This window comes from Penicillium macrosclerotiorum (assembly GCF_028827735.1).
Source record: "Penicillium macrosclerotiorum strain IBT 26536 chromosome Unknown utg000003l_segment0_segment0, whole genome shotgun sequence".
NCBI lineage: Eukaryota > Fungi > Ascomycota > Eurotiomycetes > Eurotiales > Aspergillaceae > Penicillium > Penicillium macrosclerotiorum.
This window is the reverse complement of record NW_026643083.1, coordinates 5,355,452-5,370,308: the sequence shown is the minus strand read 5'-3', so window position 1 is coordinate 5,370,308 and position 14,857 is coordinate 5,355,452. Positions and strand designations below refer to the sequence as shown.

General features: G+C 51.0%; 6 protein-coding genes across 6 annotated transcripts; 4 read left to right on the top strand and 2 right to left on the bottom strand.

Annotated features, from left to right (window-relative positions):
- Nucleotides 1-1,340: 1,340 nt before the first annotated feature.
- On the top strand, nucleotides 1,341-3,272 carry N7462_004844 (phosphatase PAP2 family protein; the record flags this gene model as incomplete). The annotated part of the gene is made up of 5 exons (XM_057076570.1): nucleotides 1,341-1,395; nucleotides 1,506-1,722; nucleotides 1,835-2,608; nucleotides 2,668-3,137; nucleotides 3,202-3,272. Coding segments are annotated over 5 exons (1,587 nt in total), but the record flags the coding sequence as incomplete, so codon positions are not given.
- Nucleotides 3,273-3,867: 595 nt separating this feature from the next.
- N7462_004843 (SUMO protease ULP1) lies at nucleotides 3,868-5,322 on the top strand (the record flags this gene model as incomplete). Its single annotated transcript, XM_057076569.1, has 2 exons — nucleotides 3,868-4,003; nucleotides 4,067-5,322. 2 exons carry the CDS (start codon nucleotides 3,868-3,870, stop codon nucleotides 5,320-5,322), a joined length of 1,392 nt encoding a protein of 463 aa, XP_056936074.1.
- Nucleotides 5,323-6,138: 816 nt separating this feature from the next.
- N7462_004842 (glycoside hydrolase family 16 protein) lies at nucleotides 6,139-7,683 on the bottom strand (the record flags this gene model as incomplete). Its single annotated transcript, XM_057076568.1, has 1 exon — nucleotides 6,139-7,683. One exon carries the CDS (start codon nucleotides 7,681-7,683, stop codon nucleotides 6,139-6,141), a length of 1,545 nt encoding a protein of 514 aa, XP_056936073.1.
- A 1,202-nt stretch (nucleotides 7,684-8,885) lies between these two features.
- Nucleotides 8,886-10,553, top strand: N7462_004841 (uncharacterized protein; the record flags this gene model as incomplete). The annotated part of the gene is made up of 2 exons (XM_057076567.1): nucleotides 8,886-9,711; nucleotides 9,778-10,553. The coding sequence occupies 2 exons, from the start codon at nucleotides 8,886-8,888 to the stop codon at nucleotides 10,551-10,553; spliced, it is 1,602 nt and encodes a 533-aa protein (XP_056936072.1).
- A 1,210-nt stretch (nucleotides 10,554-11,763) lies between these two features.
- Nucleotides 11,764-13,126, bottom strand: N7462_004840 (zinc finger HIT domain-containing protein; the record flags this gene model as incomplete). Its single annotated transcript, XM_057076566.1, has 3 exons — nucleotides 11,764-12,391; nucleotides 12,577-13,020; nucleotides 13,083-13,126. 3 exons carry the CDS (start codon nucleotides 13,124-13,126, stop codon nucleotides 11,764-11,766), a joined length of 1,116 nt encoding a protein of 371 aa, XP_056936071.1.
- Nucleotides 13,127-13,554: 428 nt separating this feature from the next.
- Nucleotides 13,555-14,469, top strand: N7462_004839 (oxidoreductase, short chain dehydrogenase/reductase family; the record flags this gene model as incomplete). Its single annotated transcript, XM_057076565.1, has 4 exons — nucleotides 13,555-13,602; nucleotides 13,668-13,963; nucleotides 14,025-14,325; nucleotides 14,380-14,469. The coding sequence occupies 4 exons, from the start codon at nucleotides 13,555-13,557 to the stop codon at nucleotides 14,467-14,469; spliced, it is 735 nt and encodes a 244-aa protein (XP_056936070.1).
- Nucleotides 14,470-14,857: the final 388 nt, after the last annotated feature.

The window sequence follows — 14,857 nt, the reverse complement described above, 5'->3', positions numbered from 1 at the left end:
GGATCGCGATAGAGGGATCGACTGGCGATGGAAGAGGGTCTTCGTCCGGGCGAGACCCGTGTTTACACGGCCGCTGCCATGGCAACGCGCCGCACCGCCATGACGCCAGGGCTCCGCTTTGTGCCATTCGCCCTCTGGCGGGTGGACGTTTCAACTTGATTGCTGCGATCGCCCCGATCCGGTTTCTTTTTTCGTCCTGTTGGCCTCCGCTTTGCCCCTCCTTCTTCCCCACCGTTCAGCTATTCAGCTGCCTCTGGCATTGACAAGGCGTATTGTCTTATCGCTACAGCCTCGGGGTGCCCCGATGTCATGTGATATTCGATGACGCCGATGAGAGTCTCCGTTTACTGCGGGCAGTCTCCACCGTCAACAACCCCGGAGAACAAGAGAGAAAGAAAACCTGTCTGGGACCAATTGTGCGGGTCAATTGACCAAGTTCTTGTGCCTGAAGATCGATGGGAACTAAGGGCGGACCACATTCAGAACCATGCAAGTCATGGCATATTGGCCCGGCCTGTCATACTGTCCAGTCTGCCTTGATCCATGTTGGAATGTCCCACAATTGCCGCTAGCCGTTGTCAACTACAACCGATGAAATTCAGTTCTCAAATCCAGTTCTCGGCTGGGCTTGACGGTTTTGGAGTCGGAGGGGGCAGTGGAGCATGGATATCGAAGTTCCCAGGTCCCGACGAGCGAAAACCGGCCAGATGGATCGTGTGCTGGTCTTTTGCACACACAAACAGTATACTGAGGACCGAGAGAAGTTTAACCAAAATCCCCGGGAGCCTCAAGTGTCCGATCCTCATTGTCCAATGCGAGGATTAGCCGGCGGAGGCCTAAGAAACCACTCTCCCGCTCCCCCAAACAACAGCTGGGGCTGCTCTGTATAGTACCATCCTATATTGCACTCTACATCATGCTTTATATTTTCTATTCTCTATTATACACAATATATATACCACCTTCCATCCGCTTATTGTCCGAATGTACTCGGTACTGCCATCGCAATTCGACGTTGTTTCTGCCCGCGGGTGACTAAGCCCACACATGGCACAGCATCAGGGGCCAACGAGGAGCCGCGGATGCGACAGCGATCTTCGCGACCCTCGCGAACTTCTTCCGATCTCCTCGTCCCCGACATTTTCCTTCGACTTGCTCGACACCCAGACACGCGGACACCTAGACATCTGGACACTCGATATCTTTTACCTTATTCCGAACTATCATTCGCTCCTTATGTTCTATCGCTGATTCGTGACGTCCCCGAATCGAGTGGCAGGCACCAGCCTGTTCATGTATGGAGGTCCTTTCAATCGTTCCCGCTTCGATAGCATTGCACAATGGCCAAAGGCGCCAAGGACCAGCCTGATGCTGGGTTGAAGAGTCTCAATCACTGTATGCAGTCTACCATTACCCCGAGCAGTGGCTTCCCTCGCTTTCGATGGACTTGCCTTGGCCTGGAGCTGTCTCCCGCTAACCTCGGCGCCATTTGCGACCCGCGATAGACTCGAATCAATTACCCCTCTGGCGCTACTGGCCGCGACAGAAACTCATTCCACTCATTCGATATGAAACCCCATATCTCGCGTGGTTACAGGAGAAAGTCCGCACGCCCACGCTGGATTCATACTTCGCGTTCACGGCCAACCTCGGCACTCACACATTTTTCATGGTCTTCCTGCCCTTCCTGTTTTGGTGCGGCCATACCAGCCTCGGTCGAGGGTATGTATCTGCAACCGTGGTTTTTTTTTTTTTTTAACTCCCCAAAAATAAATTAAAAATAATTCACGGCTGGGACTCGGGGTGGCTAATACGAATGGTTCGCGCCTTGCAGACTAGTGCACATTCTCGCTTCTGGGGTATTCTTCAGCGGCTTCATCAAAGACTTGTTATGCCTGCCCCGGCCACTATCTCCGCCACTTCAGCGGATCACTCATTCGGGGTCAGCGGCGCTGGAATATGGATTCCCTTCGACGCATTCCACTAACGCCGTCTCGGTGGCCGTGTATGCAATCGCACTGCTCAATTCGCCTGATTCGACCGTTAGCCCGCAAACCAACCTCATCCTTCAAAGCGTCACATACCTTTACGTCACATCAATCGTGCTGGGTCGACTTTACTGTGGCATGCACGGATTCTTCGATGTTATCGTTGGGTGCGCTCTGGGCGCATTGATTGGCATGGTTCAGTATACTTATGGACCAGCCTTTGACGATTATATTCTGTCCGCAACTTTGAAGGAGATCTTAGTTGTCCCTCTAGTGATCCTGATTTTGGTGCGGATTCATCCGGAGCCCGCCGATGACTGCCCTTGCTTCGATGACAGTGTTGCATTTGCCGGTGTTACTCTCGGCGTGGACGTGGGATCATGGTATTTTGCTCAGTTATCTAGCCTCGCTTGGACAGACCCGTTGCCTGGTACAATTCCGTACAACTACGAGAGCATTGGCCTTGCGAAAACGGTGATTCGATTAGTGGTAGGAGTGTTGTGCGTCTTTGCGTGGAGAGAGGTCACAAAGCCTACGCTGCTACGCATCTTGCCGCCGGTCTTCCGCAGCCTAGAAAAACTTGGCCTCCTCTTGCCTCGACGATTTTTCACTACGGCTTCGTAAGTCATTTTTGAAAACCGGTGATGTAGCCTTCATCTTGGCTAATTCAAATCTATAGTCGCTATACTACCGTGCCGTCCAACTTGAAGGACCATGAAGTGCTTCCCAATTTTTCTGACATTCCATCTATCATCACGACTATCCGCCATCCTCGTCGTCGTGCTATATCTATAGGACCTCAATCTGAAGCTGATGCATATGAGACCTTGGCCTATCGGGAGAAACGTCGACGGGAAAGCCAGTCTGGGAGCAACCGCGACTCCCCGGCCGATGAAAACGGCAAAGCAAATGGGGGCCCCATTCTCCCAAGAAAGGCCTCGAAGCTCGATGAGTACGAACACATGATGGGAAGAGGCAGTCCAAACTCTTCTACGGTGGAGATAGACACCAATATTCCTCGATCGTCGCCCCTTCCCCCGCCTGCTTTTGATGGGTCGCAACGAGATGAGAAAGAGGTGTTTGCTCAGATTAAGAAACCTCGTGTCCGTTATGATGTAGAGGTTGTGACCAAACTGGTCGTATACGCAGGTAGGGACTGTTTTTTTCTCAATTATTTGCTGGTAGGATATGAACTGATACATTGATCGCTCAGGGATTCCATGGGTGGTCATTAATGTGGCACCCCCGTTTTTGAAGTGCTGGGACTTGGAGTCCCTAATTAGCCGTACGAAGTCGAGGTTCTTGTTGGTTTTGGTTTCTTTCCCCTTCACAGCCTTTGATGCCTTCTGGTGTTCCAGCCCAGCGGGCTGTGCTGGAAGAAGACCTCTTGGGGACATAGTTTAAAGCGATACATGTACATACTACTATCTGTATCCTTAAGGCTCCATTGACTGCAAAAACAGCCGATGCATAAGTTGAAAATTTCTAGTAAAAAAATTTCCATTTATAAGTTCTCTACCATTTTCATAGACCTTGGTCGCCTTTATAGTGCACAATTTCTTTCACGCGGCTTACCTGCAGATCCCCCGATGTGGGTTAGCTTGATGAGTCAGCTGGCGCTCTCCCAGATGATGAAAGAGAAGCGCGCATTACCGTCCTGATCGCAACTCCGCGACAGGGCTCCTCCACTCTTCTGGGGTTGGCCCTCTCAATGATGGATGCTAGAATCTATCCTTTTACCTTTTTTGTCGCATACATGTGCCGATCCGCCGTCCCCTTTTTGCTCTGATTTAGTCTCTACTTGATTGTGCTGCGTGTTTCACGTCCGCCTTGACCCGCCTTCCCTCTTGAGGGTCCTTTTTCGACTCACGACTCAACGATGATGAAACGATTTTTTTCATGGTCTCGACGCAAGTCGCAGCCAGCTCCGATCCACAATGGTGCCATAACACCCGATTCCCAGGATCCTTTCTTGGGTCCCAGGGGCGGGCAGCGGCTCTCCCCAGATTCTGAAGGTACTAAGCAAAAATAGCTGAGCAAGTTGAATGTAAATTTGCTCACGAATGCACCTGTTCCAGGAGAATTCACTTTGGCCATCCCGGGCGCATTTCCAGAATCACCTCCCTCATCCCCAGTCCTTTCACCAACACAGCAATTTGAAGAATCGCAAACCGAAGCATACCCCTTCCTCGCAGAACCTGAGCCGATACACATCGACCTCCCACTGGCTCCAGAACTCCCGACAGAATTAGGCTCACATCTCCATCCCAGGAGACCAATAAAGTTCACACCTTCGCCGCAACGAGTCCGGCCTGTTCAATCTGCACCTCCCAAGCAGACCCGACGACCGTTATTTCAAGATGACCTGCAAGTTGATGATCCCTGGTGTCGGCAATCGCAGGCATTCGAGAAACTTCCCTTTGGACGTCCGGTATCCGCAGTGCAGCTGTTCTACCCCGAAAAGAAACCTTTGCCAGCCAATCGTATCGCGTCTATATTTGCGCCGGCATGGGAGAAGCGCGAGAAGGAAAGACTAGCATTGGAACGTGAGCAAGGGCGTCCGGCTAGGATCATCCCAAAGGGACCCTTCGTTGTGCGGGAGCTTTCATTCCAATGGCTGAATCGCGTATCGGAAGCTATGCGTTATTCCCAAGGCCATGCTGTTGCCCGATCCCCTTCCGGAGACGACCTATTCCAAAAAGATATTGCCACCTGCATTAAGCCTCTAGCGTGGCTGAACGACGAAATCATCAATTCTTACCTTACTGTCATTGTCCAATATCTCCGCCAATCCACCGAGAATACTGGTCCAAATGAACGGCCCCGCTTCCATGCTTTCAATACCTTCTTCTACTCCACCCTTCGCGATAAAGGATACCAAGGTGTTCGCCGATGGGCCAATCGCGCCAAAATCGGCGGCACAGGTCTCTTGGACGTTGATACAGTGTTCATACCGGTACATCAACATAGCCACTGGACTCTCATGGTGGTACGACCCGCCGAGCGGACGATTGAGTACTTCGACTCTCTAGGCGATCGGGGTCACTCTCAGGTCAAGACCATTAAGGGCTGGCTTCGAGGTGAATTGAGTGAGAAATTCATCGAAGACGAGTGGACGTTTTTACCATCTGTGTCCTCTCACCAGGATAACGGGAGCGACTGCGGTGTTTTCCTCCTGACAAACGCCAAAGCTGTTGCGCTGGGCATCGAACCCACTGCCTTTGGTCCCGACCATACGACGCTTCTGCGCAGGAAGATCGTCGCCGAGCTCATGAATGGCGGCCTACATGGGGAGTTTAGCCCCATCGATGTACATGGTGATACGCTCCTTTGAGAGCATTGCTAAGGCTGATGCGCACTCCCTACCATACCATAACCTCATCCGTGGAACGGAGTCAAAACAGCTCCTTGTATAACGGAAATACCTCTATACACACCCTTTTTTTGTCCACACCCTCCATCCTCTCATCCACCATCAACTCCAGTACATGGACGATTGCTACCCCAAGGGCGCTTGCGGCTTCGGTTTCTTACAATTTCATTTTTCTTCTGGCGTGCATGGCGATATAGATAAAGAGAACGGGGCGGGGGGCGAAGGATGGGCGATAATTTCATCAGGGTTCGGGTTTACTTTTTTTTGTTTTTTTTTTTTTTTTTTTCTCTCCTTCGTTTCTTTCTTTTCTATGATGTTTTATTAAGGCTCTGGATGAGTTTCGAATGATACCCCATTGTTGTTGACAAATGAGCAGGTGAAAGAAAGCACTCTATGGTCTGGACAGAGCTGGGAATGTGTTACCACAGTGTTTCTTTCCATAGAATATTTGCAAAAGGAGACGGCCTGGACAAGTTCATGTGTCCATCCAACCCTTGTCCTTTTGCATCAGTGCTTTACAAAGGACGTGGTATAGTCAGCTAGCGTGAATATTGAGGCAGGGCCACACAATCAATCCCATGAGAACTTCCATGCTTTGGTTCAGGGTTAGATGTAGATAGAACAGAGCCAGCCTAGTCAGCCAGCCTAGGTCGATGGTAGAATTCCAAAAAAAAGGGTTATGATTTCCTGGAGTTTTTAAAAATAAAATACAACCCCACGCTCGCCCGTCACCAACCAAAATGAGTGGAGGATATAGCTAAATAAAGATAACGCTAATCAATAGGCTAGTCCGCCATTGGCAAAATGAAGGTCATCGATATTACAGGCACGGCGACACCACGAGTGCTTCTCATGCTCCGCCCCTTTCCCATGCTTCCGACCTTTGCCATGCTTCCGGCCTTTGCCATGCTTCTTTTTCTGCTTGTGGCACTTGCCCTTCTTGCATTTGTGTTTCTTCTTGGTGGTCCCCTCGACGATGTCAGTGTTCGGCGCCCATGACTCTCCCCACATAGGATCGAATTCAGCGACCGATCTGTTGCCGAAAGGTTCTTGGTGGCCACCATGTCGTTGCGATGGCGGAATCGTTACGCCACCGGAGCCGTCGGAGGAGCGGTTGTACGCGAGCTCGATGTACTCGATGGCTAGGAAGATGCTGTCTCCGATTCGCATGTCACCGGTCCATACCCCTCCATCGCTCCAAAGATTGATCACCAGTCTACTTTGGAGATTGGGCACGCGGTAGGTCTTGGCTGCTTGGGGCTCGTCATTCACCCACCAGCGCGAGGTGTCGGAAAGCCAGTCTAGACGGTGCGTGGACCAGGTTGTCCAGTGTACTGGGACATCTGCAACTGTGCTGGCGCCAGGAATCATTTCATCCGTTTCCGGGTCATAATCGGGTTGGTTGGCATAGTGTACCCGGTACAATGGGTCGCTGGTTAGAATCTCGATGTCGGATTCACAGTTGCGGGCGTGATATGTGAAAATGCCGACACAGGCTCCGGTAGGAGGTCGGGCTTCGGCGATGGAAGCTGTTCCGTTTTCTGACAGAGTCTGCTTACCTAGTATTGGAGTGACATCTTGTTGGAGATCTAACAGAGGCCATTCCTCCGTGCCTGGAGGTTGCGAAATCACCGTATTGACCGGCAAGATGCGGAAATGAACGCGTATGGAGCAGCGGAAGATATTGCGGACGCGTGTTTCGATCTCGGCAGTACTGGTATAGTTCCAGTGACGATGTGAGCGCATGACAAGATAGGTGGCGAGATCATCATCGAGTTGCTGGTGATTCTTAGTGAAGAAGATGTTCTTTTTGGAGTTGATCATAGTCACGGGAGCAAGGGACGTTTGAGGGCGCTGCCACTGCTGGCTTAGCCAGTCCTTGTCAAATGCTGTCTCGAAGAACCAGAGGCTCTCGGGGTCCTCGTTTTCCTCGTCGTCCTCATCATCGTCATCGTCGTTATGCTCGTCGTCGTCGTCGTCGTCATCGTCGTCATCGTCGTCCTCATCGTGCCGATGACTCTTTCGTTTCTTGCCCTTCAAATCTGGCCACCTATCATCTGACCCATTGTCTGGATCCGGTTGATTCGAATGGCGCTCTTTCTGCAATGGAACGGAGCGAAAGTCCCAGAGCTTGTAGTGTTGGAAGTACCCTGGGTCGGGACCGGACACGGTGAAACAGTCACAATCACGAAGATTCTTCTTGTGTGGGGGCCGTGAAATGGACTGAATAGACTGATTCTGATTTGAATCTGAGGACAGGACTGCACTAGAACTCAGCACTGCCAGTCCGAGGAGGCCGAATGAGAGGATGCCTTGCTTCATGGTGGTTCGGGGAGCCGTGTAGTGGCGGATGAGATGTTGTAGGCCGTTTGGTTCATCCTTTCAACAGCATCCAGACTTGCCAAACAAAAAGGCAGTTCATGTTTCGTCATGAGGAAGCCGCGATGCGGTGATGTCGCAGTTGGTTGCAAGGGCATCATGATTTCCTAATCGGGACATACTGAGAGGAGGGCAGTCTACGGCGTGCAGCGCCATGATCGAGCCGAATCGGTACACTCTGGCAAACGGAAGCCTAGAGAGCCTTAGCAACTTAGGAAAAAGGGCTGACTACAGATCTGCCTGCTATGAGCTCAGTTTGAATCATTGTGATGGCTGTGGACGTGGTGGCTGTATAGCCTCATGTCTGCCCGTTGATAGGAGTCAGTGCAGGGGGGTATGTGGGTGGAGTCTGGGTGGTGTATGGAGGGTGTATGGGGACCGTACCGACCATACGGGCTGGGTGAGAATGCATCATCCGACCGCATGCGCCTGAGTTGGTCTCGCGGGTGAAAACCTTTGGGGCCAGCGATGCGAGCGGGTGTGGCCAATAGGCGGGCGGTGGCGACGGGCAACAGCCAGTCAGCGCGGGCCTCGCGGGGTGCACTGCAGTCAGCAGCACGGGCGCACTAGCACTGTCGCACTACTGTACGCCAAGCATCCTCCGTGCACCGCCGTGCACCGCCGTTTCGGTATGGTCAGGGCGTGGTATTATTGCCATCGATCCGGTCCCCAGCATTCCGATGGATTCAGTGATTCAGAGGAGTCAGTCATAGGGAGTGTGCGGCTTCATGGGAAGGGACCGCAATATTGTGCTATTACGCAGGCTCTGTTCAGCGTCATCGAGTGAGCAATCCGAGTCAGAATGAATCGGTGGCCCGGCGGATCTGACCTGTAGGGCCTGTAGGGCCGGCATCCTGCAGCTCGGTAAGAAAAACGAGCCGGGATATGCGCTGTTGGGTGGAGCGGACGTGGTATTGGCAGTGCAGCGCCCCCCTTTCTGGGCCTCGCCCTTTTTACTCTCGCCAGCCCCCCAGAAATAGCACAGTCTGCCCACACACATACACCACAGACCAGACCACCCACGCGATCTCTGCCTTCCCAAGATGGACGATATACCGGTCTAGAGAGAAATGCGATCACCGACCCGTCAAATTTGTCGCCAGCAATAGAAGGTGCCCCCAGAAGACGAATTCATCGCTTGCACCATGTCCACCACTACCCTCGAGAGGAGCCATTCCTGTACCTCCAGTACCTCGCTCTCTATGTCTAGCCCTCGCCTACCGGTCCGACGTGAGACCACACCGCCGGGATCGGAGCTGTCCCTCTTCCACATCCATGACCGCATGAACCAACTGGACTCGCGTGTTCTCGAGCTTCGCGCCACCATCCTTACTCAGGATGGGTACGTCGATCGTCGAAATCGCGAGGATGAGCATATTCGCCGGGAATTTGAGAATCACCGTGCGATTTCCCAAAGAATCGATCTGAACGTCGTGGCATTACGCTCCGATGTCGAACAGATCAAAACCAACATTTTCCAGCTGAAATCGAGCGTCGGACAGTCCGGGACTGAGACCGTCTTCCTGCGCGGAGATGTGGATCGCTTGCAGAAGGCCGTGGACCAGCTCCAGTCGAGTTCGGAGCAGATGAAGACTGATGCCTGTGCCACTCGGATCGATATTAGCCGCCTGCAAACAGCCACCAACCAGCTTCGCACCGATCTCGTCACTCTTGAACACAAATTATCCCACCAACTCAAGTCCATGGAGTCCCGCTTCACTACGCGGATGGATTCAATCGAGTCCCGTATGGATTCAATCGACTCGCGTATGAATTCAATCGACTCGCGTATGAATTCAATCGACTCGCGTATGCGTCACTCGGAACGCGTCCGTTTCAACTCTCTCGCCCACACTGTCCACGCCCCGATCAGCCCTGTCCCCCTTGTAACGGAAAATGGTTCTCTTGAATGGCCCGCATACTTCCCCCGGACGGTGTGGAGGTTTTGGTGTCTCAAGAAAAGGAGCCGAGGTGAGCCTCTTAAAAGTTTTAGATAAGCCCGGTGAATGCTTTCATCTAACAATCTATCTTGAATAGTTCATCGTTTGATTGAGCTTGCAGAATTCTACCAACTGGGTGATTACCAGGATTGGTGTCGGATGCATCCATCGGACATGTTCGCCGACGACAGTGATTCCAGTAGCTCCAGCGATGGGGGATACAACAATATCACTCGGGCAGAAGCTGTCCGCCAATTCCCCGAAGCCGCACACCAGGCTCTAGCCGCCACCCTAGGGCTGATCTACTATAAGATCCGCAACGAGGTGGGCGAGGGCCACAACGCCCCGATGGCCCGCCCCCCGAAGCGCCACCAAGACGAGGTTGCTTCCACCAGCACCAGCAACAAGTCCAAGCCGGTCAAGATTCCGCGCCGCCCTAGCGTCTCCGATTCGTTCCTGCACCGCTTGGTTACCGGCGGTCCGTCCGTGGAGTCAAAGTCTTCAACATCCGAAGAGTTCGACAAGCTAGGCTGGAATGCATTCGCCGATGTCTCGGACGATGCGATGAGCAAGCTTCGCTCAATTGACCCGCAGGATATTGGCATGGTGCTTCGCGCGCTTGAGCAAGGTCGTCTGAAGCTGAAGCCCAGCCGATCAGAGAAGCTCAACATGTCTCCCACTGGATCCAAGGCGCAGTCCAGCTTTGACAAAGCCGACAAGGCCTCATCACATGGTGATCGAGATCGAATCACCGTACCTACTGTACCCAACACAGTTCCTACCCAACCTGTCACCTCAGTGGATAGTGCATCCAGAGCTCACGTTTCCAATATTCCTGAAACGGCCTCGGATTCTGACAGTTCTACTTCTTGACCGATGTTGAGTCTGCCATTGACGCCGACCAACATGTCGAGGTTTGATCCTTGCATCTTTGTGCTGCATTGCGTCTTGGATTTTTTTTTGGATGTTATGGATTTATATACATTTTCTGCTGCACCCTGAGCGATCTTTTGCATATTGTGGGAGTTATATTTTCGGAGTTTATGATTTTTTGAATCTTTTTGTCATTTAGTTCAATACCCCCGGGGCTGTCTTGTCGGCTTGTTTGGGTCATATATTTTTTGGAGTTATTCTGATCGTTTCCGATCAAATCTGATTAACTCCTCGATGGCACAGGTCTCTTGTCCCATCGACCGAGTGCTTGAAAACTGTCTAACCTCGTTCGCATCATGTCCGTCCCCCGGCCCGGTAACCTACCTTCCCGTTGAGTTCTTTAGACCTCGCGTTACTGCACGCGCTCGGTATGTACCTGTGACGCCTTGGTCTAATGGACCTCTTGAAGGAATCTTACCAAGTTATCTTTGTGAAAATCCCCATGCATCAACAATATGCCTACTTACCAGCAAATCAGCAGTCACCAATTGCCCGGAGCCATGTTGCTCATGCGTCCCAGAGAATCATTTCTCAAATACTAGGCTTGCCCACTGTCCAATCAACTTATATAGAACACTAACACGTCGAAATTGATCTAGGGTCTTTGTACTGTACATAGATTAGCCAGAGCTTCTGGGAATGAAACAGATGCCATCCTTTAATCCTTCTACCTCGAGAAGTAACCCGTCTCCCCCGCTTGACCTATGCTGACCCTCAAATTCTTTTCTAAGAAGATACTTTCTTTTCTCAGAAGATACTTGTAACTCTTGCCCCACATTGAAGCATACGGCTTAAAGGAGCAATCCGATTAGGATGGGAAGTGCATCGACGCAGCATGGACCCTAGCAAGTTTAATGACTACTGCAACTAAGGCCAACTACACAAGTGCAAGAGCATCAACAGTGAATAGCACGCCTATACGCGAACGCGCTCGAGACGTACGTGCCAGGCGTAATAACCCAGGAAGAGTCAGTTTCTGATCTGATCGGATGGCTGGATTGTGTTATTGAGACAAGCGTAGAAATAGCTGTTAAATAGAAAGTACGCCTGACACCCTAAGTGTCAGACCTCCTTCAGAAAATGTATAGCGTCGTATATATCTCAAAATTTCATTCGCGAGAAGGGTATTGAGTATTACTAGTCTTGGCCATCATTCAGCATCCGGCACAGGCTCAAAAAGGTCCTGCTTCAATACTTCCAGCACCTTTTTCTCATCCACTTTTTGTAGGTCGAGTGAAGATCCAGGAATCCCAGAGGCACCATCTTCAGGGGAACTGTCATCCTGGTCCAAGTCTCTTGATTCCTCCCCTAATTGTTCAGGTCCTGCTGTTCGTAGATACTCTTCTTCCAGAATGAATGGGGACGTGTCTTTCTCCGCAAGTAGTGTTTCTGCGGAGTAGGGTAGCGTGTATATCGTGGGGAACTCCAGCACTGTACGCTCGCGTAATACAGCGGCCAATTTCCCCGATGGCGGCAGAGGGATTAATACCGGCTTCTTTGTTGCGGTGCGTGGGCGGTGGAGATAGAAGTAGAGATCACGATGAGGACCAATCGATAGGTCTGTTAACTTCTCCATTGTAGGTTCTGGTTGCGTTTCAGGCTCCTCTGTCTTCCCAGCTTGTGTTTCTGTGCTTGGTACTTCATCCAAGGCCTTTGCAGGAGTAGAAGATTCGGCTATAGCCGTAGTGGTCTCCGTAGTGGTCTCCGGAGGCGCCTGTGATGTAGATGTCTTCTCTTGTTGACTCTCGTTCTCTTCTTTCGTGACCGCGGGGGCCTTTCTTGTTTAGGGATTGGGAATGATCGATCGTAGCTTTCGGCAATGGAGCAATTTTCAAGACAATTTTTCACACTCTTCGCCCCGGCCGGTGAGACCCATTCCACTGACCAGCTAAGACATTTGTGCCTTCAAACAGGAAACTAGTTAGAACGAACTCAGAAATACCCAAACATCAGTTGTACTCACTTAGGATGCCATCTTGAATTGTTTTGCTTATTCCTTGACATTCCTTTCGGAGCCCGAATAACCTTGACGGCCCCGGCTTCCGCTCCACGCAAGAATCCAGCCTCTCCCTTGACTAGACCCTGGCCCGGATGTTTCCGTTTCCGCCCTGTGCCAGAGGTTTGAGCATCCTCTCCATTTACTTGATCAATGTCTTGTCCATGCGCAAGGTCGATGCCCCGGTTCTCTACATCTCTCTCCGCACGCTCGAGCGTGCGCTCGATTCCGCTAATGAAATTGAAATCGCGATCGAAAGCAGATTCCGTAGCAAGTTGACTGCGCTTGAGATAAGCTGCAGGGTCACGCTCACCAGAACATTGGGACCAGAGCTTGTGGCGGCGAGTGCAGGGAAGAGAGCAGGTGCGCGTTGAGCAGCGAGGACAGCGATATTTCGGGGGATTAACGTGGCTGTCGAAGGCAGCGCATTAGATTCCAAGGTGCATACTCTTGACGGACAGGATACTTCTTACCATATTGAGCAGAGCTCACTCAGTAACGGATCGGAGCTATCCATGGCTCCTGTGTTGAAAGTCGGGGATGCGACGAGAGCATGAAACTGGGAAATTTGAGACGCGGCTTATCGATAGCGGCCTAAGGCCACAACTAGCTATTGTACCAGCACTTATCCATATTTTGGCAAATTATCCACTAGGATGGCCTTGACATCAATTGCATCAAATTGAATGGATTGATGACACAGCTAGGACCTCGGATGATATGATAATCAGAGATATTGTTGACACCGGGCGCCAGTGCCGGTTCTCCCAGATGATATCATCGATGTGGTTGATGATCAATCCCCGGTGCATTTCTAAGCGTCGGCGTTAGAAGGTACCCCGAGGTAAACTACTAAAACTGCACTGGCCCTCAATTCTAACTCAATTTACTACACTTCTCAAACCTGCTCACAAAAAGATTTTTTTGCAGCACAAATTATCAATAATGGCTTCGAAGGCCCTTGCAGTCATTGCTGGCGTTGGCCCAGGCACGGTATTTCCCCGCAACCTCTCGATGCATACCTGCTATACTTCACCGCGACTAATCGACGTTTACAGGGCGCTTCAATTGCCAGACGCTTTGCGAAGAGCTATTCTGTAGTGGTTCTTTCTCGAAGTCCCGGTAGCTACGAACCCTTGGTCAATGAGATCAACTCCAGCGGGGGGCAAGCTATCGGAATCAGCACCGATGTCTCTGACCGAAACAGCGTAAATGCTGCTTTCGATCAAATCGAGAAGCAGTTCCCAGACTCCATTCTGGCTGCAACAATATTCAATCCTGGCGGTGGCTTCGTTAGGAAGCCGTTTCTGGAGCTGACGACAGAGGATTTTGCCGGCTCACTGGATTCACAGGCGTGCGTATCATCCAGTTGACACCAGGCAGTAATTGAACAAGTTATCTGATTGGACATACAGAAAAGGTGGATTTAACATCGCCCAAAGAGCTCTTCCACTTCTTCTTAAAGCGAGGGAGTCCTCCCCTCATCCACCAACCTTGATTTTCACTGGTGCGACAGCGAGTATCAAAGGATCCCCCAACTTTGCCTCATTTGCGGCGGCCAAATTTGCGCTCCGAGCCTTATCACAGTCTCTGGCCCGTGAGTTTGGCCCTCAAGGTATTCACGTGTCGCATGCTATCATCGACGGAATCATTGATATCCCGCGCACCAAGGCATGGGACCTTGGGCATGAAGACGCAAAATTGAGCCCTGATGCTGTCAGTATCGACGCCCTTTTATCACTTGGATCAAATTAATGACTTATTGTTTAGATTGCGGATTCCTACTGGCATCTGCATACCCAGCCGCGAACTACGTTTGCATTCGAGCTGGACTTGCGGCCGTATATTGAGAAGTGGTAGTTCAACCATCGGTCTTTCGAATTGATAATCATAATATTCTATCCTTAAACTGTTGGAAATATAACAGATTTTATTTTTCTGTTGTAAACAAATGAGGCCCCTTGGCTGAAATGAGGTAGCTTTTGATATCATAGTTGTATGCGACAGAGCAAATCCAATGGGCTTTCTACCTCAATACCTGCCATCGATGGATAGCTATTAAAGTTAGTGATTAATGTTTTAAGCCATAGTCCTATAACCTATTTTATAGAACTTAGCAGCCTTAATACTATATGAAATTACCTACAAAGCATAAATACTCCATCACTGCTCTCTAGCCTAGGCGGGTATAGTTTCCGCTTAGTCACATAAATGATGAGTCAGCCGTAACGTCATGCCCGCGACACCC